This window comes from Schistocerca cancellata, chromosome 2 (assembly GCF_023864275.1).
Source record: "Schistocerca cancellata isolate TAMUIC-IGC-003103 chromosome 2, iqSchCanc2.1, whole genome shotgun sequence".
Lineage (NCBI taxonomy): Eukaryota > Metazoa > Arthropoda > Insecta > Orthoptera > Acrididae > Schistocerca > Schistocerca cancellata.
Window position 1 is genome coordinate 287,114,826 of NC_064627.1, and position 25,421 is coordinate 287,140,246.

At 36.9% G+C, this 25,421-nt stretch overlaps 1 protein-coding gene across 3 annotated transcripts in view; it reads right to left on the reverse strand.

The window, feature by feature from the left end:
• Window positions 1-21,411: 21,411 nt before the first annotated feature.
• Window positions 21,412-25,421, reverse strand: part of LOC126161636 (2',3'-cyclic-nucleotide 3'-phosphodiesterase-like) — an 83,417-nt gene continuing 79,407 nt past the window's right edge. For all 3 annotated transcript variants that reach the window (XM_049917599.1, XM_049917598.1, XM_049917597.1), the window contains one exon: window positions 21,412-25,246. In XM_049917599.1, the coding sequence (XP_049773556.1) occupies window positions 24,618-25,246 (629 nt within the window). In that variant the 3' untranslated portion in view covers window positions 21,412-24,617. The remainder of the gene's footprint in view (window positions 25,247-25,421) is intronic.

Genomic DNA, 25,421 nt, shown 5'->3' on the forward strand with positions numbered 1-25,421 from the left:
TGCACAGATAGTAATACTGAAAGGAACTGAGTACTGTCATATCCCAAAGTACTAAATAAGTGACCTTGCAATGCAAAAACTTAAAGCCAGCCTCAAAGGTTGAACTTAGTGACAAATTCACAATACAGACAACCAGAACATTAAATATTATATACTTTTACTTTGATTGGTCTTTCCCATTAAAAATTCAGGCAGATATGCAGTACTAATAAGCAAACAGTTTGGATAACTAATGACATTAGAATACCGTGTAGGATGAAATGATAGCTGTATCGTAATATGACGGACAGCCATAGTACATTATAGAACTTCACAACAAACAATACTGCAAATTGCTAAAGAATGTCACCAGACAGGCTAAGATAATGCATTATACCACGAGGTTAATTGTGAAAGAGGTGTTAGGGCAGAATGTGACCTCTCAGGATTCCTCGGTGTGACTGATTAATAGTGTGCTTCGGGTTTTCAACCAGTTTGTTGTTTCCATTATCTGCACAATATTCCGATGACCAACCCAGCTGTCTTCTTCAGGTGCTGTGAGGTTTGCTCACAGTCTGGTTGGAGTCCAGGCAGCAAGTACACATAATAGCAAAACTTGCAGCACCTAAGGAAGACGGCTGGCTCGGTCATCAAAATACTGTCCGCAAAATGGAAATAAGAGCTTGGCTGAACACTGGGAAGCTCATTATAAATAAGGGAAGAAAGTTGCTGCTTAACACACTATCCCTCTTTTATGTGAGAATGAAACTGTTAGTCACTAGCAGAATCGTGCAAAATATTATATATATTTTTATCAATAGTCGAAAAGTTAAATCAAAATTTTATTGGTGCAGGTAAATATACAGAACTCTTAAGCAGGTGTCTGGAGACAATTATATCATATACAGCAACAGGAAACTAACAAATAAGAAACTGAATCAACTATTAAATAACTAAAGAGTAAAAGTTATTAGGACTGAACAACGGATTGAGGGCAGTCGATATTTTCTTGACTGTGTGGACCATGGAACACTTTTACAGAAGTTGGAACATTATGGGAGTACGGAAAAAGCTTAACAATGGTTCAGTTCATGTTTGGAAAGTATTAAATAGAAAACTGTCTTCCGGTCTCAACAGACACGGAAGAGAGTTGAATCTGACTGGGACCATGTTAAATGGGGATGGGTAAGGGAGAGATACTACAGCATTCTGTTTTGTATCGAATTGGAAGGAAAATTGGCATTGGTCGTATATTGTTGTTTTGTTGTCAGCAAAATCGATTTTCAGTCACTTAGTGACCATCCTCAGTGCTAGAAGTTAAAAAATTTCACATAACGATCAGAGAGTATAAAACAGAAAATCACAACTACACCTGCATATGAACATAACAGTCAGTATGAACATACCTGTAATATAAAATTAAAATTGGTAGGCACTGGTATCAAGCTATAACCACAAGCTTAGAGCGATCACATAAACTGAGGCTGCTGTCTACATGCACCTGTACAGCAGACCTCGGTGTGACAGGGCTTGGAATGCCCTCTATGTGACACGTGTCACATGAAGACTTAATATTACTGGTTTTGCAAGATATTAACACAAAGTACCTCTTGTGCATTTTTGAATCATGAAGTAATTCAAATTTAAAATGTACTTAAAAAAAAACTAGCAAACAATGGGGGAAGGAAACATCTAAAATATACTGGCGTATTGTTTGTATAAATCCAACTTACAAAACATAAAACAGATCGATAATAAGTTGTCAGAGTGCAGGACAAGTAAAAGAGAAGAAGAAAACGAAAAAGAATAATATATGAATAACATGAAATGAGGTATAACACAGTTTTTTAAGAAACATAGTACCCACCATCTGGCGTGGGAAGTTAGAAGTACTTTTTTATATATTCGACTCCTCAGTTTTAACGTAATATTTTACGTAAATCAAGACCGATATACTTCTAACTTCCCACGCCAAATTGTGGGTGCTATGTTTTACATTAAGCAACCGTGTATGTTAGATGTCATGTATGTATGAGTTCTGACCCAGTGCTTGTGCGGAAGTGTATAACCATTATTATAATAATGTTAGCTTGTCCAAAGGGACAAATGAGAGGTACATCATCATGTCTGTTAAATATGATAACAAAATTGTTTGTCTACACCTTCAAAACTTTTTTGTAATGAATATTGTGTTTCACGGCATTTTAATTATTACGTAAGGCATCTTCGTACTATTACTATTTTTATATATTTGACTCCTTAGTCTTAACGTAACATTTTACGTAAATCACGAACCTTGTACTTCTAACTTCCAAGCCAGATGGTGGGTACTATGTTTTTGAAAAAGCTGTGTTATACCTCAGTTCATGTTATTCATATATTATTCTTTTTCGTTTTCTTTTTCTCTTTTACTTGTCCTGCACTCTGACAACTTATTATCGATCTGTTTTATGTTTTGTAAGTTGGTTTTTTACAAACAATATGCCAGTATATTTTAAATGTTTCCTTCCCCCTTTGTTTGCTAGGTTTTTTACGTACATTTTAAATTTGAATTACTTCATGATTCACAAATGCACAAGAGGTATTCTGTGTTAATATCTTGCAAAACCAGTAATATTAAATCTTCACATGACACGTCACATAGAGGGCGTTTCAAGCCCTGTCACACCGAGGTCTATTGTACAGGTGCATGTAAACAGCAGCCTCAGTTTATGTGATCGCTCTAAGCTTGTGGTTATAGCTTGATACCAGTGCCTACCAATTTTAATTGTATATTACAGGTATGTTCATACCGACTGTTATGTTCACACGCAGGTGTAGTTGTGATTTTCTGTTTTATACTATCTGATCGTTATATGAAAATTTTTAACTTTTGGCACTGAGGATGGTCATTAAGCGACTGAAAATCAATTTTGCTGACAATAAAACAACAAAATATGGCCAATGCTGTTTTTCCTCCCAATTCTATCCACTATTTGGTCATGGTGCACACTACACTCCATGGAGTCGCCAATCAATTCTGTTTTGTGTCGGATGCCTTTCTTGAAATACAAGGTGCATCTGAAAAATTTGGTGAATGGTCTCAGAAATTACAGAAAACAAGAGTAACAATGTTGGAAAAGACAGATTGCTACTTACCGTAAAGAAGACATGTCAAGTTGCAGACAGCCACAATTAAAAGACACCTACATAAAGCTTTCGGCCACAGCCTTCATAAGTAAAATAACACATGCCATTCACACACACAAGCAAGCACACCCCACACATCCACTACCACCAACTCCAGCATCTTGGCCCGAGATGCTGGAGTTGGTGGTCGTGTGCATGCGAGGTGCGCTTGCTTGTGTGTGTGTGTGTGTGTGTGTGTGTGTGTGTGTGTGTGTGTGTGTGTGTGTGTGTTTGTGTGTGTCTTTTACTGATGAAGGCCGTGGCTGTAAGCTTTACATATCTTTTAATTATGCCTGTCTGCAACTTGACGTGTTTTCTTTACAGTAAGTAGCAATCTGTCTTTTCCTATATTTTGATATTTCTACTTAGAGCTACAAGCAAAATACATTTTCTGGCCATCAAGGTAATCACCAACACATTTCTGACAGCAAACAGTTCTTGTGGAATCTCTCGAAGCATCATGATCACATGTTGCTGGATGTCCGAGATTCCAACAGTTTTACAACTGATGCTCAGAAGTGTGTTAGTGATTACTTTGAAGGCCAGTATGTATCAACGATCTTCCATTAAACATGAGAGATGATTAACAGAATGTTAAGAAATGTGTTTTCTCTCCACTTTCAGCCTGAGCAAGATTTGGATTATGATGAGAGCATAATAAAGCATTTTGGCATGCGTGGATGCAAACAATTTCTGAAACATAAACCCATTAGATTTTGGTACAAAGCATGGTGCCTAAACACAAACACTGGTTATCTAGTGGATTTTCAAATATAGAAAGAAAGAAACAAAGTGTACAAGAAAGCATTTGGAAAATGTGCTGCACCTTTGGTTCAGATGATTGATTCACTTCCTGATAAAAATAAAAATCTGCCCTACAGGTTTTATTTTGACAATCTGTTTATCTTGCCAACATTGTTGGTTCACCTAAAATAACGATGTTATGGTGCAACTGGCACTATTCGTCACAATCGTTGGCCTAAAGAATGTCAACTTACTCCTCAGACAATGTCCAAAAGAAATAAGAGAGGAGATTTTGATCACAAGAGGAGCAAGGAAAGTGGAATGATTATTACCAGATGACTAGATAATTCTGCAGCAACAGTTGCTTTGACCAACCATGGGATCAATCCAGTGAGCTCTGTGAGTTGATATTCAAGACAAAAGAAGAAAAGAATACTTGTACCGGGACCCCATGTTATTGGAGAAGGCAACAAAAATATAGAGCGTAATGACCAAGTGGATGAAAATATAGTGTTATATACAGTGAGTATTAGAGGTGGCCAGTTTTTACGTGGCTACTGGTTGTGTCTGTACATAATGCGTGGCTTCTCTACAGAAAAACAGGTACGAATATGGCACAACTGCCATTTTAGCACTACATTATGAAATGTTACCTGACTTTCAATGCAACAACCACTAGAGGTCCTTATCACCCTGCAGGTAATCCATATTAAGGTAGAGTAATTTAACTGGATAGATAAAAAATCTACTCACCACGTGGTGGCAAAACACACACACACAAAAGAAGATTGTAATTAGCGAGTTTTCAGAGCCAGTGGCTCCTTCTTCAGGCAGAAGGGTTGAAGGAGAAGGAAGAGAGGTTGAGGAAAAGAACTGGAGAGGTCTAGGACAATGAGTCGACTTTGGGAAAGTCACCCAAAACATTCTTGGGGACTGCATCGGACGAGATTTGAAAACCCGAGAGCTTAGAGAGGTGGGATACAGGGTAATATGCCAGTCAGAGATTACTGCTTAAACACCAAGCATGAGTTAATAAGAGTCAAAAAGCTAAGTGCATTGTACATAACAAAGGTGGGAGGGGGGGGGGGGGCAAAAAATAGATGGGTAAAACAATGAAAAATGTAGAAAACTGAAAAGGAGTGAAGAAAAGAGTAGTTACTGTGAAGAAATGCTGAGATGGAAGAAATGAACATAAATTAAGGCCAGGTGAGTGGCGAGAACCAAGGACGTGTTGTAGCACTAGTTCCCTCCTGTGGAATTTTGAGAAACTGGTGTCTGGGGGAAGAATTTAAATGGCGCATATGGTGAGACAGGTGTCAAGGTCATGTGTCATGTTGTAGAACATGCTCTGCAATAGGATATTGTGTGTTGCCAGTATACACCCTCTGCCTATGCCCATTCATTCTAACTGATAATTTGGTGTTAATCATGCCGATGTAAAAGGCTGAAGAGTGTTTACATAACAGCTAGTACATGACATGTGTCTTTTCACAGGTGGCTCTCCCTTTGATAGTATATGTCTTGACAGTTACAGGGTTGTTACGATGGTTGGAACTTAAATAGTGGCAACTATTTATTCACAATCGATACAAAAGAGTTACATGTTTACACCTGTTACTCTCCTTCAAAGTAGTCACCAGTTTTGTGTAGAACCCATTGCTCGCGATGTGGAAGGCACAGTATAGTGTTAGCAGAGCCTGTTCTGCTGATGGTGCGAATAGAGCTGTCTACTGCCTGTTGAATCTCTGGAACAGTTCTGAAGAGAGAGCCACAAAGTGGTTCCATCATCTTTGGAATCAAATGCACAGTATTACTGTTCGTTTTGGAACATCACCTGTGACCAGCTTTGCAAAAGAAGCGGCAACACTTTCTGCACAATCCACCATCATTTTGCACAACAATGTGCGGGTGCATACAGCACAAGCTGTGGCTGCTCTGTTTGGTCGATGGGACTGGGAAGTACTGTACCATCCACCATACTCCCCGGACTTAGTCCTTGTGACTTCAATTTAATTCCAAAGATGAAGGAACCACTTGGTGGCATTCGCTTCAGAACTGTTCCAGAGATTCGACAGGAAGTAGACCGCTCCATTCGCACCATCAACAGAACAGGCTCTGCTAACGGTATACTACGCCTTCCATATCGCTGGCAATGGGTTCTACACAATGCTAGTGACTACTTTGAAGGACAGTAATAGGTGCAAACATGTAACTCTTTTGTATCGGTTGTGAATAAACAGTTGCCACTATTTAAGTTCCAACCCTTGTGTAAGTGGTGGTAGGAGGGCGCAAAGGGCAAGTCTTGCAGTGGGGATGTTCGCAGGGGCACAAGCCATAGGGTAGGGAGATGGGTGCAGAAGGATTGGATCTGAAAAGAATATTTTGGAGATTGGGAGGGCGGTGAAAAGCTATTCGAGGTGTGGTGGGCAAAATTTCAGACAGAATGGATCTCATTGCAGGGCATGATTTTAGGAAGTCACGCCCCTGTTGAAGTAGCTGATTAATACATTCCAGATTGGGATAATACTGAGTCACCAGTGGTGTGCTCCGAAGTTGTTTTTTGGAGGGGTCAGCAGTACCAGGATTAGATGTGATGGCCCAGGAAATTTACTTTTGAACTAGGCTGGTGGGGTAATTACGTGCAGTGAAGGCTGAAGTGAGTGTGGTGTATTGCTGTAAAGAGTCTGCATCCAAACAAATACATTTGCCACAGATGCCATGGCTGTATGGAAGGGAATGTTTGACATGGAAAGGATGGCAACTGTCAAAATGTAAGTACTGTTGTTTGTTGGTAGGTTTAATGTGGACGGAAGTGTGTAACTGGTCTTTGGTGAGGACGAGATCAAAATCACAGAAAGTGGCGTGGGACTCAGAATAGGACCATGTGAAATTTTATTGGGAGACAGTATTCAGAGATTCCAGAGATTTTAACAAATCGGCCTCGCCATGAGTCCATATGGTAAAAATGTCGTCAATGTATCTGAACCAAACCACGAGCTGAAGGCCGATGGATCCCAGGAAAGTCCCCTCCAAGCAACCCATGAAAAGGTTGGTGTAGGAAGGAGCCATCCTGGTTACCATGGCTGTACCATGGATCTGTTTGTAAGTCTGCCTCTCAAATGTGAAGCAGTTGTTGGTAAGTATAAAAATGATTAAGGTGAGTAGTAAGGATGTCATAGGTTTGGAATCAGGTGGGTGCTGACTGAGGAAATGTTCAGCAGTAGACAGACCATGTATGTGGGGGATGTTGGTATGGAGGGAGATGGCATCTATGGTGACAAGCAAGGTGTGTGGTGGAAGTAGGATGGGCACAGATTACCGACAATCTTGGAAATGATTGGCATCTTTGATATAGGAGAGGAGTCTTTGTACTATGGGTTGCAGATGCTGATCAACTAAGGCAGAATTACGTTCGGTGGGTGCTTTGAAGCCACGAACTATAGGATGCCCAGGATGATTGGGTTTGTGAATGTTAGGAAGAAGGTAAAAGGTGGGGTTGCATGGTTTGGGTGTTGTCCTTGATAGGTGCCTGAGGTTTTCATTATTATATTAAGGTAGAGTGCTGCATGACATCAGATACGGCGAAAAAAATCATCTGGTAGCTATGGTGCTATAGAAAAAAACAAAACGCTGCACTGCAGAAAACTGCAAAGGAACGCCACGAACAGAGTGCTGCAAATGTGATGTTGGTTCGTGCATTGTTTAATACCACTATCACAGAAAATGAATGCTGTTGCCTACATGTAATATAAATGACATACATTGCTTTATTTTATTAACTGTCTTATATTTCACTTAAAATATATGATCTGCCTAGTGTGACATATATGTTACCCTCGTGGGAACATGAATTACTTTTTTGTTTAGCTTGTTATAGTACATTCCATCAATGATAAGGAACAAATAAATATCTCATTTGTAAAATTCAGAAGTGAAAATTAATTCAGGCAGAAATGGGTTAAATGCGACAAAATGCAATGCGAGTTTCTGACACAGAGTTCTTGTAAAAGTAAAATGTTTTTTGATATAAATTTGTGTATTAATGCTTTGACACACAACATTAATGGTAACTTCAGTTTCTTTGCAGATGATGTAGTTATCTATGATAAATGTCTGAAAAAAGCTGCACAAATGCCCTATCAGATCTCGATAAGATTTCAAAGTGGTGCAAAGACTGACAAGTTGCTTTAAATGTACAGACATGTAAAGCCCCGCACTTTACAAAATGCAAAATAGTAGTATCCTATGATTTCAATACGAGTGAGTAACAACTGGAATCAATCAACTCCTACAAATACCTGAGTGTAACAATTTGTGGGAACATGAAATTGAATGATTACATTAGTTCAGTCTTAGATGAAGCAGGTGTTAAGACTTGGGTTCATTGGCAAAACACTTGGAAAATGCAGTCATTCTTACAATTCGTTTGTGGATCCCATCCCACCTTATCCTAGTGCATAAGACACATACAAAATAGACCTAACAGAGCTTATTGAACATACACAAAGTAGAGTGGCACAAATAATCACAGATCTGCTAGACTCACAGTACAGTGTCACCAAAATACTGAAAAATGTGAATTAGCAGAAATTTGAAAATAGATGCCAATCAACCTATGATAGCTTGCTTACTTGTACGGAAACTATTTAAAAAAGGGGCAAAAAGGCAGTATTAAGTGAAGAATCAAGGCATATAGTTCAACCTATCTCTATCACGCTCAAAAGAACTGCAGAGATAAGATTAAACTAATTGCAGCACACATGGAATCAATAAAGCAGTCATCTTGCTGCTCTGTACATGATCATGCACAGTATATAGGTAGACATAATGCAAGCATCACCTGTACTGACTGCTTTCACACAAAAATATTTAAATTGCAATCCACCACTGTATGCTTCAACTGAGATTCAGTTGAAGATACCTCAAACAAGAAGAGTACCCATATGAAAAAATGACCTCTCAGGCTCTTAATATGTTTAAAAGCTGTCAGTACTAACATTAACAATAAATAACTACATGATAAGGACATGTAGCCATATATGGAAGAGCAAGATGATGATATTCAATCACACTGGTGTGAGAATTTGCATTCACACATGAAATGGCATTTGTTTCCACAGTTGGTAAATGCAGAGCACACAGCTCGTACTCCTGGGCACTATATACTGTAAGTAACAACATGCCTAAATGTTGACAGCGCATAAGATCAGCATACATTTTCCAACACTGAGACCTTTGTGAAGGAAACTACATTCAGTCAACCTCTGATATGCAGATAGTGTAACATTACAAGGAAACAGAAATGTATAAAACATGAGCATATGAGCAGGGACTCGATAAGAGAAACTGAATAGAGTGGAATGGATCTGAATATCAATAGACGAGGGATCTGTAATGATTTTGTAACACAGAAAAAAAATACTGATAATGAGATAGTCACAGGATCTTAAATGGACTTAAGTTTAAGGACTAATATCTCTTCAACACAGAGCATCTAACACAGAGATAATACAAAGTGATTGTACACACTTTAAACAAATAATACAATCAGTATGGTAAATTGTAAACCTTGGATGCCAGCATACAAACTAAATGTACTTTGTCTATAGTAACAGATGTTTTCCTGGAAAATTACATCATGACAGGAGCAGCAAGAGAAGATAAGAGACAAACATATTAGTTAGCCACAGAAAACGAAATATTAATAACACATTTGTTAATGTGAGGAAATAGTCTGAAAAGAAGTGCTGAATGGAGCTTCACAGCTACAGAATTACAGAGATACTCACAGATGTATATGTGATGTAAGTTGAGGATGCACAATCTGCAATTATTAAATCTCTAGACAGATTAAAAGTGTGTGTCGAGCCGAGGCTTGAACCCAGAACCTTGCATTTCACGGACAATGCGCTTACCAACTTAGCCAGGCACGGACCACGACTCGCTCTCACAGCTTCAATTCTGCTAACTGCTCGTTCCTACTTTGCAAACTTCACATAAGCTCTCTGGCATAATTGCTGTACTACCACTCCTGGAAGAAAGGTCACGTTGAAGAATTATGTCTGTTGCAAACACTGTGGCTAATTTTTCATGTCAATAAAGTTTTAACAGGCATTCAATCTTAACAATAAACTTGATAAATTAATAATAAATTAATGAATATAATAGAGGGAAACGTTCCACGTGGGAAAAATATATTTAAAAAGAAAGATGATGAGACTTACCAAACAAAAGCGCTGGCAGGTCGATAGACACACAAACAAACACAAACATACACACAAAATCTAGCTTTCGCAACCAATGGTTGCCTCGTCAGGAAAGAGGGAAGGAGAGGGAAAGACAAAAGGATTTGGGTTTTAAGGGAGAGGGTAAGGAGTCATTCCAATCCCGGGAGCGGAAAGACTTACCTTAGGGGGAAAAAAGGACAGGTATACACTCGCACACACACACATATCCATCCTCATATGGATATGTGTGTGTGTGCGAGTGTATACCTGTCCTTTTTTCCCCCTAAGGTAAGTCTTTCCGCTCCCGGGATTGGAATGACTCCTTACCCTCTCCCTTAAAACCCAAATCCTTTTGTCTTTCCCTCTCCTTCCCTCTTTCCTGACGAGGCAACCATTGGTTGCGAAAGCTAGATTTTGTGTGTATGTTTGTGTTTGTTTGTGTGTCTATCGACCTGCCAGTGCTTTTGTTTGGTAAGTCTCATCATCTTTCTTTTTAAATATAATAAATTAATGAGGTTGTTCGGTAGTGACAATGGCAATGACATTGTGAAACATAACTGTAAAGCAAAGTAATAATAATTACAGATTTAGGGCATGAATATTTCTTTCTGCAGCAGTGTATGCATGAAGATTTACACACATAAAATTTGTAACATCCTCAAGAAATTGGAGGGTGCTGGGGGTAGGGGTATTGGGCCAAGAGGCTTGCTTACAGTGCTTCAAATGAACATTTGATTCAAGCAATGCTTGTCATATTTCTAGGACAAAAACAAAATTAAACTAAAAAAAGCAAGAGTTAGTAGTTTTCTTCTGTGTCACTGGTTGGTGAAAGTGTTGGCTTTGTCCCCTCAGCATTTATTTTCTATATTACACAACATTTCTTCTGCTCTTATTCTACACTAAAGAGCAATTGTGCTAGAAACAGTTGCTGAACAGTCAATACAGTGATCCTCTCAAAAGAGCAAGCAGAATAATTCGGCATGTCTTGTGACTGAAATGTCAGTTTTGTACTTGGCATTAGTGTGACAGTCAGGCATTGGATGCGAACACATGCAATATCAGGACATTTCATCACAATCAGACAAATGGGACACATTTCTCTCAGGTCACACAGGCATTGGGCTTCCTATATGCCACCTCATCAAGGATGTACCATGAGTATCTAAGAGAAAAACCACTGGCAAGTTGTTGGGTTCTTAAAGAAGTACCACATACAGATCTTTCTGAATGTGTGACATTACAACTGTATTGATAATCTGAAATCATCCAAAAGACTGTTTTTTCATGCTTTTAAAAATAAAAGCTTCCTAATAAAGTATAATTATAACTCTTAATAAGGAGGCCAAGGTGATGATTCAGTTCAAACTTGGGATAAAAACTATTATTTGTATATACTGTGATTAATTTTGCACACCAAAAATGTTTCAAATCCTTTATTGACGCCAAAACTTCTTGTGTCTTTTGAAGAAGAATGGAACAGAAAATGAAGTAATTGCAAGTACATACAGTCTAATGTGGACTCTGTATTGTGGCACAACTTTGTATTTTTCACATGCACAAATCACAGAGCCAACAAATGACAGAAAAATCCTATGACCAGCCAACTAAAGGTTGAATCTCTTGACTTTTCAGATATGCAGCGAGACATTCACCACTTAGCTGTCGAGCCCCACAAAAAATACAGCTGTTATGTTCATCAAGCCTGTTTTAAGATGATCTCCATTCCTGTTGCTCACCAGCTGTTGCCTTCATTTACACTTAGCTGCTGCATCCTATATCATCAATGATTTTCCTTAATGTTCATGTTTAGGACTTGCACTCCAGTTCTTTCCTTTGACCATGCCTTCAACTACAGTTTTCAGCAATGACTTATGTGCCCAACTGTTCCCTCACATTATTTGTTATTCAGTCAATTCATCTGATCTTACACAGTCTCCTGTAACATAACCTTTCATAGACTTGTAGCTTTTCGTGAATCTTTTTTGGTCTCAACTTTTATATTTTTAGATATTAGCAGCTGTTTCTTTTTAAACAATGCCCTTTTGCTTCCTGCAACCAATCCTACAATGTCTGCCTTACATCACACTCTTTTTAACTATTCTACTTCCAAGTTAGCAAAACTTGTTCTTTCTCATCAAGAGTTTCTTGTCCAAGTATAAGTTTAAGCTATCCATCATGCCCATCTGCTGTGCACACCATTACCTTAGTTTTCCTTTTGTTTATATGTTATTACAGCCACCAACTGGTTTCCATTTCATTAGCACCTGATTCAGATACTGATCACTTGAGAACTGAAACATGTCAATTACTTCTATCCACATTGATAGTACAACCACTACTCAAGAAAGGAAAATATTTCTTTCCATTTGCGTTCCACATCATCGAAAACTTCCTCCAAATTACAATTCCATGCATCTCTTGTGGTCTGCAGATGTTGCCTGCCTGGTGAATGAAAGGCAACACTAGCAGGGTATCTTGTAAACACCAACCTTGTGGCGTACCAAGTCATCTTGATGAAACCCAAAAGTGCTGCTGTCTTCTGTGTAGGTACTTTTCAAGCATGTGATACTACACTAATTTTGCAGTAATTTTTCACATCTATCCACTCTTGCTGTTTTTCAACCGGCATTTTGTTAGTACTAGGTTATGATCACTATCAATCTCAATACTTGGATAACTGATCTTTGTTTTACAGAAGTATAAACTTTTGGAAAGCATGGTGGAATGCATTTTCTGGAATGGCACACAAGTCTCTTGTTGCACTGTTCACAGTCTCTTCTTCGGTTTGAAAACAGCATTCTTTCAATGTGGTTTTAAGTTTGGGAAACAGAGAAAAGTCTGCAGGGGCTAGGTCTAGACAATATGGTGGATGGGGCACAATGGTAATGTGATGTTTTGCTTGATAGCTGGGAACAAGGAGTGACATGTGTGCCAGTGTACTGTCATGAGGAAATATCCAAGTTGGTTTTTCCACAATTCAGGCCTTTCTTGCACACAGCATCACTGAAACGTGCTAATATTTGCTGGTAGACTTCCTTGTTTACCATCTGACCAGGTGGTACAAACTCCTAAATGGACAATGCCTTTGCAGTAAAAAAACATGACCACAACCAACCAACCATCATCTCGATCTTTGACCAGACTGATGCATGGTTTTGCTGGACAAGATGACCCTTTGTCCACCCACTCAACAACTGTAAGGCTGTAGCTCAGGAACTAATGGTCACAGTGAAATGAGGCTGTAGCAGTTTGTTGTCCAAACCTTTTGCTAAATGTGCTCAATAGCAACAGTGCCCTCCCTCTGCAGGTTGGCATACTATTTCAAAAGCTTGGTTTCTTTTTGAAAACAGCTTATATCTATCTGAATCATTACCATTTACATTTTGTAGTTTTTCAAAATGCCTTAACATTGTAACATTTTACGTGCCCATTTTAATTACCACTCTCTTTTGTCTGATAGCTGTTCCTAAGTAGTTCTCACCTAAATAGCTAATTTTATCTCTAGTATATTCCTCCAAGGAAGAAGCCATCATGATTTTTAGTAAACATTCGAATGTGCTAAATGAGGTGGTTTCTCACTGACTTTCACATAGTAGTACAGCACCCATTGATGTCATACATGCAGGTGGCATCGGGATGTCTGTGCCAGTCTCGATTTCTGCCAGTTGTGACTAGTGGAGGAAATGCAGCCCTTTCATTTAGATGATTTTTCTCTCTGTTCCAAATGCAAGAGAGTGAGTTTTGATATGTACTATGACCTCCCAAGAGAGAGGTCAGATTGTGAGTTTGTAAGAATATTTCTTCTTTAGTACATCTGCCTAATGACAGGTACTGAGTCTCTCAATTTTCATCTACTCTATCCCTCTTCCTTAATTTGCTAGTAATTCAACTCTATTTTTAATGTCATCCAGTATTTCAAGTTCTCTTCTTCCTCTCCCTCTCTTCCCTACTATCTTTCCTTCAACAGCTTTTCTTTTCAGGCAATTTCTTTGTACTACTATCCTTCATTCCTAATATTTTCAATAGCTTTCCTTCCTCTCTAAAGCTTAGCAATGCTTCTTCATCCATCACTTTCAGTCAATTGCATTTTTAACATGTTTATCCATAACCAAATTTTAGAATTATTCAAGTACTTTTGAAACTTCTTTTTCCCATTTCCTCCACACAGCTTCTATTTTCAATTGCCAAACTTCCTAAATAACTAATAACTCAGCACAATTAGGGTACAGTATTGGTGACTTTTTTTTCTCTTGGAGTTAGTTTATCAGCCTCCAGTCATTCTCATCTACTAAATATCATTCAAGGTCTTCAGTAGAATACACAAGTCCTCTCTGCAAAAGGCTTTTCCCAGGTCACTGAAACAGATGCAAGCATCTCTGTTAACTTCTTTGTTATAGTCTCAAACAATGGATAGCATCTTGTGTTTCTTTCCCTTTACTAAGTCCAAACTGACACTTAGCCAAGTTTTCCTCAATTTCCTTCATCATCTTCAATTACAAGGCTTCAAACAGCCTTTGTAGTGGCATAGGAAATTAACTGTCTTATTATCTTTGCATCTTTGACATTGTAGTTCTTTGATAAAAACACTAGAATACCAAATCTTCAAGACAAACCTCGATAGCATCTTGTGTTTCTTTCCCTTTACTAAGTCCAAACTGACACTTAGCCAAGTTTTCCTCAATTTCCTTCATCATCTTCAATTACAAGGCTTCAAACAGCCTTTGTAGTGGCATAGGAAATTAACTGTCTTATTATCTTTGCATCTTTGACATTGTAGTTCTTTGATAAAAACACTAGAATACCAAATCTTCAAGACAAACCTCTTCACCATATATTCTATTGATAAGGTTGGTCAGTGTGGATACTGCTCCGTTTCCCAAGTCCTTTAGACCTTCGACTGGCATTTAGTTACAGCCTACTGTCTTTTTTATGAGATTCTTAATGGCTTTCTCCACTTCACATCTAAAGATCTTTAGCCCACAGCCCATTTTGTCACATTCTAATTCATGCTTCAATCTTACTAGTAATGATCTTGTGCCTCTCATAATTCTCCATCATATGTAATCCATACTTGTTTATTCTCCTTTATGGAAGCATGTCATCTTCCCATTTGTAATGAGTAAACCATGTATGCACACTTTTTTGTATTAACTCTTCTGTACATTGCTTCTAATTCTCTTTGCTTTTTCATTTCTTCAATCTGCTCAACACTGATTCCTTACTAATTTCTCTCTAGCCTCATCAGTTGATCATCTTACTTCATTATTCAATTTTGCTTACTGATTTTTTTCTGTCTTCTGTAGAGAGAGCATTCTTCTATTTCCTATATTTATCCATTTTACCTAATGCACTTGATGCAAACTATTCTTTCCCATTTTACAGCTTCTTTACTTCTCCAGTCTCTTCTTCAAAGGTTTTCGGAATTGTATTTTTAATTGTATTTCATTTTTCTGGCACATTGTTAGTAATACTAAGAAAGTGCAATCCACCCACAAGAGAAAAGTTTCATCAGCACCTAAACGTCATAAAATATGTAAAAATCTCAGTGAGAGATACTACATTACAAATATTTGCAATATGAAAATGCCTACTGTTACAACTGTGCAAATGTTGTTCCAAGATGAGTCAAAACAAACATTTTGTTTCCCCCTCACATATACAATGGCACTACAATTAGAGAAATTTGAGCTCAAACAGAGGTGTAACAGCAGTTCTCCTACCAACACACTAGCAGCAAATAGAATACGAAGTCAGCACTATTATACTGATAAGCCAAAACATTATGACCACTGCTCACCGAGATATTGGTTGCCACCTGGTTGCACTGACAGTGCATGAGATGGTAGTAAGCAGTGCATACATGGACGGGGGATCACCCCAGCGAAGATATGGGCTGCAAATGGGGAAATCCAATGAGATAAGCGACTTTGACAAAGGGCAGACTATTATTGCGCAAAGCCTGTGAATGAGTATCTCGAACAGAACAAAGCTGGTCGAATGTTAAGGTGCTACTGTCGTGAGCACCTGTGGAATGAGGTAGAAGGACAGTGAAACTACCACTAGGCACTAAATAGATAAACATCTACGACTCTTCACAAAACGTGGAGTTCGGAGGCTTGTCTGCTCTGTACAGTAACATAGATGGTGATCTGTGGCATCTCTGCTGAAAGAGCACAATGCTGATGCACACAAAAGTGTTTTGGAGTACACCATTCATCCTACATTGTTGAACATAGAGCTCCGCAGCAAACCACCCTTACATGTTCACATGTTGACATCATCAATTACAACTGCAGCAGGCAAGGGACCACCTGCATTCAACCATTGATCAATGGAAACATGTCGGCTCCTCATGTGAATCACATTTTTGGTACACTAGGTTAATGGTCACCTCCACAAAAACCGTCATCGAGGTGAACGGCAGCTCCAAACATGCAGCCCGTCACGGACGCAGGCTGGTGGGAGCAGTATTATGCTATGGGAGACATTCTTCCGCACGTGTATGGAATCTGTGGTAGTAATCGAACACACCCTTAAAGCTGCGAACCACCTGTGTCCTTTCATGCTTGATATCTTCCCTGACAGTGATGTCATCTTCTGGCAGCATAATTGTCCATTCCTCGGAGCCAGAATAATGCTAAAGTAGTTTGAGGAACATTATAGTGCACTCATATTGATGTCCCAGCAACCAAATCTGCCTGATGTAAATCCTATGGAAGTCATCTGGGTCGCTGTCGGGTACAATCACAGCATACGCAAATCAGAGGCCCGTTATTTACACTAATTACATGACCTATGTGTAGACATCTAAAGTCACATAACTCTACAAACCTACCTACAAACTGTTGGATCCCTGATATCCAGATGTGTTTCAGTCCCAAGGGACAAACAAGCTATTAAGCAGGTAGTTATAATATTTTAGGTCATCAGTGTAAATTACTGTATGGGGGTTAGTGGAGTTCAAATGGGCACAGAAGTGAAACTAAAAAGAAGTACCAAATTTTAAATAAATTAGTAAAAGTAAAAATAATATACTAATTAAAACAATTGTGGTTTCTTTCAGTAACTGTATCAGATATAATAAAGTCCGTCATCATGTGTCATCAAATAGATAACATGGCACACACTTAGAACAAGAAAAATTTTGCTTAATGTGTCACGTTCCTTGTATTATTTAAAAACAGTCTCAGTTTTTGATAAATAATTGTTTGGTTTCAATAGCTGAGCTACCTTCAGGTCTGTTGAATTTGTTCTACAATAGTTTTTCATACACTTTTGGTAAAAAGCAAGCCATAATGTGCTTCAAACTTGTTAATAAATTAAATATATTATTTTATTCGACAGAGGTATTGGCTTACACAAAATCTATGGATTGAGACTGGATTGATTTGAGTTGGTTGTTAAGACGTGCATGCAGCAGTAGTTCTACAAAGAATAAATACTGTAAATAACTTATATCAGTCCTTGTCCTCCTATCCTAAAACTGAACTTGATTTTCAAACTGAATGTTTACTTCCTAACTGTACATGCAGTTAACAATTTGAGTGAAACTCTGGATCTCCGTAACTTGGCAATGGTTGACATGTTTTTATAGCAAATTAATAATGAAAAAAGCTGAGAATTAACTGGTATCTGAAACTTGAATCTTTTGATAACTGTCCTAGTATTTAAACAATGGAGTAACCAAGCCACTCTGTGTGGCATATACATCATCATCATAGCATGCTAACTGGACTAAATGTATTTCCACTGCACGTATCAATTAATTTCAAGTGAATATTGGTTATCCTGAAATAAGAGACGCATTTCTTAATTTTATATTAAGTAGCAACTTATAAATCGTAGTTACACTGCCTGCATGCTGTTAAAACTATATTAACGAAACAGTTTAAGTTCTGGATTGGTGAAACAGAAATAATAGAAGGATTAAAAATAATCATTCTCCATTGTCAACAGGAACTTAAACAAGACTGTAATCAATGTTAAGTTTCTGGAACTAACGGAACACCAAAAGCACACAAACATGCATGGCTAGGCTGTCCCAGGCAGCTAAACTGTCCACTGACATTGAGCAACTAAAAGCAATTGTACATCTGAGAGGAGAGGGATTGTTCAACATTACAGTTCTAGTGGAAGTGCTATTTTCCTGTCTTCTTATGCTTTTCAACAAGTTAGATGTTGATGACTCCAGTTTATGGAGGAATTTAATCAAAGGCTTATCACATTTTTACATTTTAAAAGATTCACCATAAGTGAAAGTAACAGCAAATTAATAAAGAAAAAAAACTGAGAATTATCTGGGATTTAAAATGTGAAACTTTTGATAACTGTCCTAGTATTTTTTATCAAAGGAATAATCAAGCAACTGTGTGTGGCATATACATCATCATCATCATCATTGTTGTCGTTGTCATTGTCCTTTCAAGGATTAGGCTGTTGCCTGTTCCAAGCTCACAAACAAAATCAGTCTAATCTTTTTTGAGGTCTTCCAATATCTCTTTTCTCAATGGCTTGTAAGTGATGATCTTCTGGGGAATTTTGTAACTTGGCATTCTCATGAGGTATTGTCTCCATTTTAACTTCACAATCTTTCTGGATTTTTTCATTCATGCTGAAAATATTTAATTCTGTTCTAATATCTTCATTACTAAGCATGTCTCTTCTTGTGCAGGTCCTCGCCTTTCTTAGGAAACTCATCTCTGCCATTTGAATTTTATTTTTTGGTGATAACACAGCTTTTGCTTCCATAGGATGATACAGGAATTGCCATTACTTAAAGAGTTTCATGAAGGTATCTTTTCATACTATATGGCCCCATGTTTTGCAAATGGCACCACAGACAGCTTGGAATTCGTGTATTTTATTTTCAATATCAAAACTTATAGCACAGCCTAAATAAGAGATTTGAGGCACTTGTTCTAAAACTATATCATCCAAAACAATTAGTGATCTGACTGGATATTTTCCTCCAAATGCCATTATTTTCATTTTATTACTAGAAATTTTAAAGTTGTACTTCCCACAAACTTTATGCAGCTGGTATACTGCACTTTGGAGATCATCTTTATGCTTTGGAATAATAATGACATCACCAAAGAAAAGTACATTTATGTATTCCTCATTTGTTATCTTAATTGCTTTGTTTACTTCACATTTCCATTTCCTAAGAGTGCAGCCAATGTAAATATTGAAAAGGGTGGGCAACAGTCCACTTGTGTGTAACACCTTGGCTAATAATTATTTTTTCTAATCAATCTTCACCTGTGTTTATTACAATGCATGTAGTTTTGTACTGATTTTTCACTACTTCCAATAGGTGGTGGTAATATTCACATTCAGACATTATCTTCCATAGGTTATCATGACACACACTGTCAAAAGCCTTCTCAAGGTCGATAAAGGCCGTATATGAGTTTCTATATTAAATTCTCCGCGTTTTTCTATAATGTTTTCAATTACAATCACATTGCCTAAACATGAACGACCTGTTCTAAATCCATTCTGTTCTTCATAAATAATAGCTTCTGTGATATTTTTCATGTGATTATTGATTATCTTTGACTGCAGTCTGTAGTCAGTGTTAGGCAACTGACACCATGCTAGTTTCCACAGTCGTTACGTTTCCCTTACTTGAAAAGAGAGATTACATCTGCTGTATACCAAGGGTCTGCGATCTTACAGTTCATCCAATATTCATTTATTAATTGTAAAAGTATTTTAACTAGCAGTAACCCTCCATATTTAATTACTTCTGCATTTATTCCAATAGCTTTTCTGTTCTTCACGCCATTCAAAGCCTCTTGTAGTTCCTCCATGGATCTACTGTTTCACTGTACATACTATACTAATTGATAATAAAATGTAAAATCTTATGCAAGATGTACATGTGGCACATACAAAGCCAAAAATTAAAAAAAGGGAAAAAGATCTATATAGAAGTGCAAAATTTTTTATAAAATATTTACATGCCATTTCTGTAACACCTCATTCATAATTTCCTCAGCATTTGTCCTAAAAATAATTTTCCACAAAACTTGAAAAATAAATACAGTTTGTCAGTCGGACAAACTGTAACAACAATGAAAGAGGATCTTTTTTCTAAATCCACTGTAGCAGTTTTGGTGAGCTCGCTCTTTTTTTTTAAAATAAATAAATAAATAAATAAATAAATAGATAAATAAAAAATGAAAAGTTTCTCCGAGATACGCCGTGGTGAGTAATTGCATTCTTCTCTGGAAATTTCAACTGAACCACCTGACTCATCTGTTTGCTTGAGATGTTTAAGTAGCCGCTAGCAGTAATTTTCTGCTAGAGCAACAAACATGACCACCAAAAGTGATGGGGTCAATGACAGGGAATTAACCACTTTATTTTACAATGTGCAACTTCATGTATGAATATGCATTTGCACTTAATAAAAAAAGGAAACTCAATAATGGTAATAATCATAATAAGAATTAATTCACTTAGATACTTCATTCATAGATATGCACTGCTTATTACTTAAAGCAGCAGAATTTATCACCTTAATGAATATAGCTTCTCTGATTTTTATTTGAACCAGAAAAACAAATATAGTTTTTATAAATCTGCTTTCTGCAAAAATAAAACTTTTCTCATCTTTTAATCACCTAAAGAATGAAAACTATTGTAGGTAATTGAGTAGTCAGATCTAAATCTATACTTAATGTTTGGTTTTTCTCTGGAAACAATACTTAACATAAACATAGTAATTTCTTCAAGACTACTGTCTTCAATGTTAAATTATTCTATTCTCTTGATGCCATTTTTGACACACTGTTGTTGACATATTTTCAATTGTGTATGGTAACTAGACACGTGTACTCTATCTTCTTAAAAAATTCTACAGGATTCCTATCTTGCGAACTTACTTAGTAAAGCAGTCATCAATCTAAACGATTTTGAACACCACAGTACTTGAACAGGCATGATCTTGTTGGACAAGGTCTGCCATTGCCTTCTATCAACCTCTGATCTCACTTACCCAGCCAGTTACAGGGGGACCTACATTTTAAAGTAGATTCTGGGCCAAGGACAATTTAGCGATTGTTAAACACAAACTTTAAGGGTAATAGCATAAACATACATAATTATAAAGGATAATAATAATGACTAGGAATTTACTGTAAAAACACAGAAATTCGTATTTTATTCCAAAGGTCTTTGTCTAAACTCTGCACAGTACCTACAAGGGAGAACAGTTACTGAAGCTGCAACCTCATACGGAAAAATAAATTAAGACAATGGGCATAAAAAAAAGTAATAGAAGAAACTGGCAGTACACACTTTTTATTTACTTTTCAACATATTTACCTTTATATATAAACACAGACATCTTGAAAACATGATGTATGCATGTAAGGTTGCACAGCCAGTATCCATCTGAAGAAAACCCTTTTAGCTATTAGACCACTTAAATTTACAGTTGCTTTTAACATTTTAAAATGACACAGCCTTATACCCAAATGGTTTTATACTTGAAGACATTTTTCCTCAATACAATAGCATACACGATTGTACGCTTTGTGAACGAACTGGCATATTTCTAAAATATGTATAAAATGTGGAGATGGGAAGAAATGGAAATACTTAATATGTACAATTATGAAATAGCATCCAAAAACAAGACACAGCAAACCACAAATAGTGCACTTCTCAGATTTAAATCTTATTAAGAGCTTTGTTTAATCATAGGCAATGAGAAAGCAACTGACTAATACATCTACAAAGCTACTCAAAATTAATGTAGCGCTCTCCATTTTATACGAAAGTTAGAAGTATAGAAAATATACTATCTAAATTTTTCTGAAATCTTGAATCTCTATTTCGTACAGCATCTGCGACACTCAAAGGATCAAGTTATGAGAAAATATTGAGTTACATGTAGGAGGAGGAGGGAGGGGGACAGAAAATATGTAGTAACTACCCTTACTTAAGTGCATAAATCAAAATTACACATGTTCAAGAAGTAAGGTATATCAGAGCCAAATATTCTGATATAGATTTTGCACAAACTTTAGGGATACATATAAACACAATTTCATAAACACACAACTTAACAGGAAAATGGCTGTTTCCTTCCTACACCTAGTAAACTAATTCATACATTTTGCATAATTATACAACTGTGCAAAATTCTCACAAAATTTCAACAATGGCACTATTTTGTATTTAACAGTTCTTGCAATAGTTATCAGAGCATATTATTCAATCCATTTAAAATTAAAATTTTAAAAAAAATTAAAAAATATGTAAGTAATATCTGTGTCATTGTTAGACAATGAGTTTTTTTCAGTCTGTACACACTTTCCAGAATAAAACTTAATATTACATTTACATATATAGTTAGGCAGTGTTCACATCTACCCTACATCTTACTGTATTTTTACCCAAATTGATGAAGACACAGAACTAGCAGTAGAGTCAGATTTTAACAAAGGTATAATTTACACCATGGTAACTACCATATAAAGTAGCCAGTGGTGTACAACTTAGAACAGAACTGACACTTTTTTCACTTTGCCAAAGGCTGTGCACTAAAAATCTGGAAATATTAAAATATAATTTTGAGTGTATGCATATAGAGTCTATAAATAGCTTTTTGCAACTGAGAGAAAATCGGGAAGGTGGTGGGTAAGACTGGTCTGGCGTATGGTTGATATTTCTGTTGGGAAGGCATTTATTCTATGCATACTGCTTCTGAATGAGTCAATGATTATGACATCCAAATATTTGTTTGGATACATTACTGAAGAATAAGCAAGAGAAAGAAATTTTGCTTTCATACTGTTAGGTTATGAATGCCATAATTCTCATACACATGCATTACGCACACATCCAATACAGAAGGCTTAAATTAATGCTGCCTGATATCACAGTGATTTAAAATAAAAGTACAATTACCTAGATGCTGCAGAAACAATATATCAAAATGCATAGTCAATTGCCACATCTAAAAGAAAATAGTTTAAAGATTATATCTCAGGGAATGTAGATGGGTAAAATTTTAAAAGTAGTGATTTCATGGACCAATAGTAATATTTTTGTTGATCAAATAAATCCCACATCTGAAGCACTTTGCTCAAATTTCTGTCTAAGGGCTCTGTTTCTTTTTTGCATAAGTCATTGTATACGATAAGAGTACAGAACTACATATATCACACTTTCCCACTACAAGGTGTCCACTTTATGCAGACACCCCAATCCATTAAAGACTATATTTAATCTTATGTTCAGGCCCATAGCTCATCTTAATTGTCCATTTGCAGCCCCATATAAGTCTTGATATTTGACCTTGCAAGCCATCTATCATCTTCAGTCACTTATTTTCTTAATTATTAACTACCATAACAACTGAACTTTTTAACTAGATAAAAACATAAACTCTCCGATTTATGACACAAGAAGAGATCAGTGAATAAAGGCAAAAATTTAGTAATACACTCATGCTGAGTGACTTAAAAACAGAACAATTTGTCTGAGTCATATTCTACACGGTGTAGATGTCACAAATTACAAACAAAGGCTGTGGATGCCCAAATGATCGGAGCTAAGACCTGACTGACAATGAACCAAGAACAAAACACACACACACACACACACACACACACACACACACACACAGAGAGAGAGAGAGAGAGAGAGAGAGAGAGAGAGAGAGAGAGAAGCAACATTTTCATATTTCAGTTATGCAGACAAGCAATGTAATTTAGATCTTAACTACTTCAATAACCTGTTATAAATCTTTTCAATGAGTTTGCTGTTACTTGTACTGTATCACGAAAACCACATTTCACTGATGTGCAGAATAATCACTTTATTTTTATCTTCCAAATTCAAAAGTTTTATTCAATGTCTCGGTCAGCAGATTAAGTAACAATCCGAAGCAAAATCATTGTGCAAACTATATCTTCCATCCTGTCTCCAGTGAAGCTATGAAAGCACTGAAAGAGGTATTTATCACAAGGGGAGGGGGAGTGGAATGCAAAAAGGTCATTTTGTACCTCACAAGAAAAGTAAGCTGTTTCCAAGACTTTACTGTTTGTACCATATGTTAAGAAGTTAAAACATTCAAATCCCCCCCCCCCCCCCAATAAAATATGTCCTATTCACAAGCACTTCTTCAGAAATCTCTATATCAGAAAAAGAAGAAACTGCAGTGACAGTTCAGCTGACAGACACTAGTAATTAAAAATTTTTTAGCCAGTGACTGTGATGCAATAAATGAAGTATCAAACTATGTGGCATTACACAACTCTTTTTCAGACAGAAATGTCTTGCAAGAATTCAATGACACTTATTTTCGTGACAAACCTTGAAATAAAAATATCAATAGTTTGACTTTTCTTGCATGTTTTACCATTCCACACTACAACTTATTGACATTCTACATACAAATTCCCACACTCTTTTGATAGCTCAAGTGTATGGCTGTAACTGTACCAAATATTTTAATAAATCCCATTAGCAACATGATATCTAGTAATTTCCCGTAAAAACTGACTTCACCAAAATTTTTTGGTTTGGATACAGTACCCACCTTGATTGTCCATAATTTCTCAGAATACCCCTTGAAAATGTAAATGTTTTGACAGACTCACCTCCTTCATGTGACAATGCTTCACAATCAATAACATTAAGTAGGTCTAAACCTGTTGTGACCGGCTGTATCCCATCTGCACATCCCAGTGTGATATGAGCTTTACTACCAAATCCTTTGGTTGGCTGCAATGAAATATCAGTCTCTGGTAAACAAATAAGAGATGCTTGACAATTTGGTACATGTTTGCTCTCTCTGTCCCTGACATCTATGTAAAGATCTGCATTCCTTTTCTGTTTCATTCTAGGTGAATTCTGAGGTGAAGATGTGGCTGATGACAGTTCTCCTCCCCATAGTTTCATCTCTTCAGAATTAAGCTTCACTCGCGCTCCAAATGTCCTTGGAGTTATCACAAATCCAACTACATTCAAATCATAACATTTTCCATATGCTTCTAGAACATCACGTTTTGACGAATATTCCACAGCATCTGGAACTTCTCCACACTTACAGAACTTTGCCGTGCAGTGTAACAGCTTACCCCTCTTAGTGTAGTACTCCAACATCTCTGAAAATAGTAGGTTACTGTCATTTACTACAGCCATATCACAACGAATGTAGCAGAAATGCTAAGCAGAAACTGATTAACTGACTAATTAATCAAAATTATTATGCAACAAAGTTGTAAGAGATATCAAAGCATGAGGAAATTAGTAGATTAACTGCATATGATGCTTCTGATC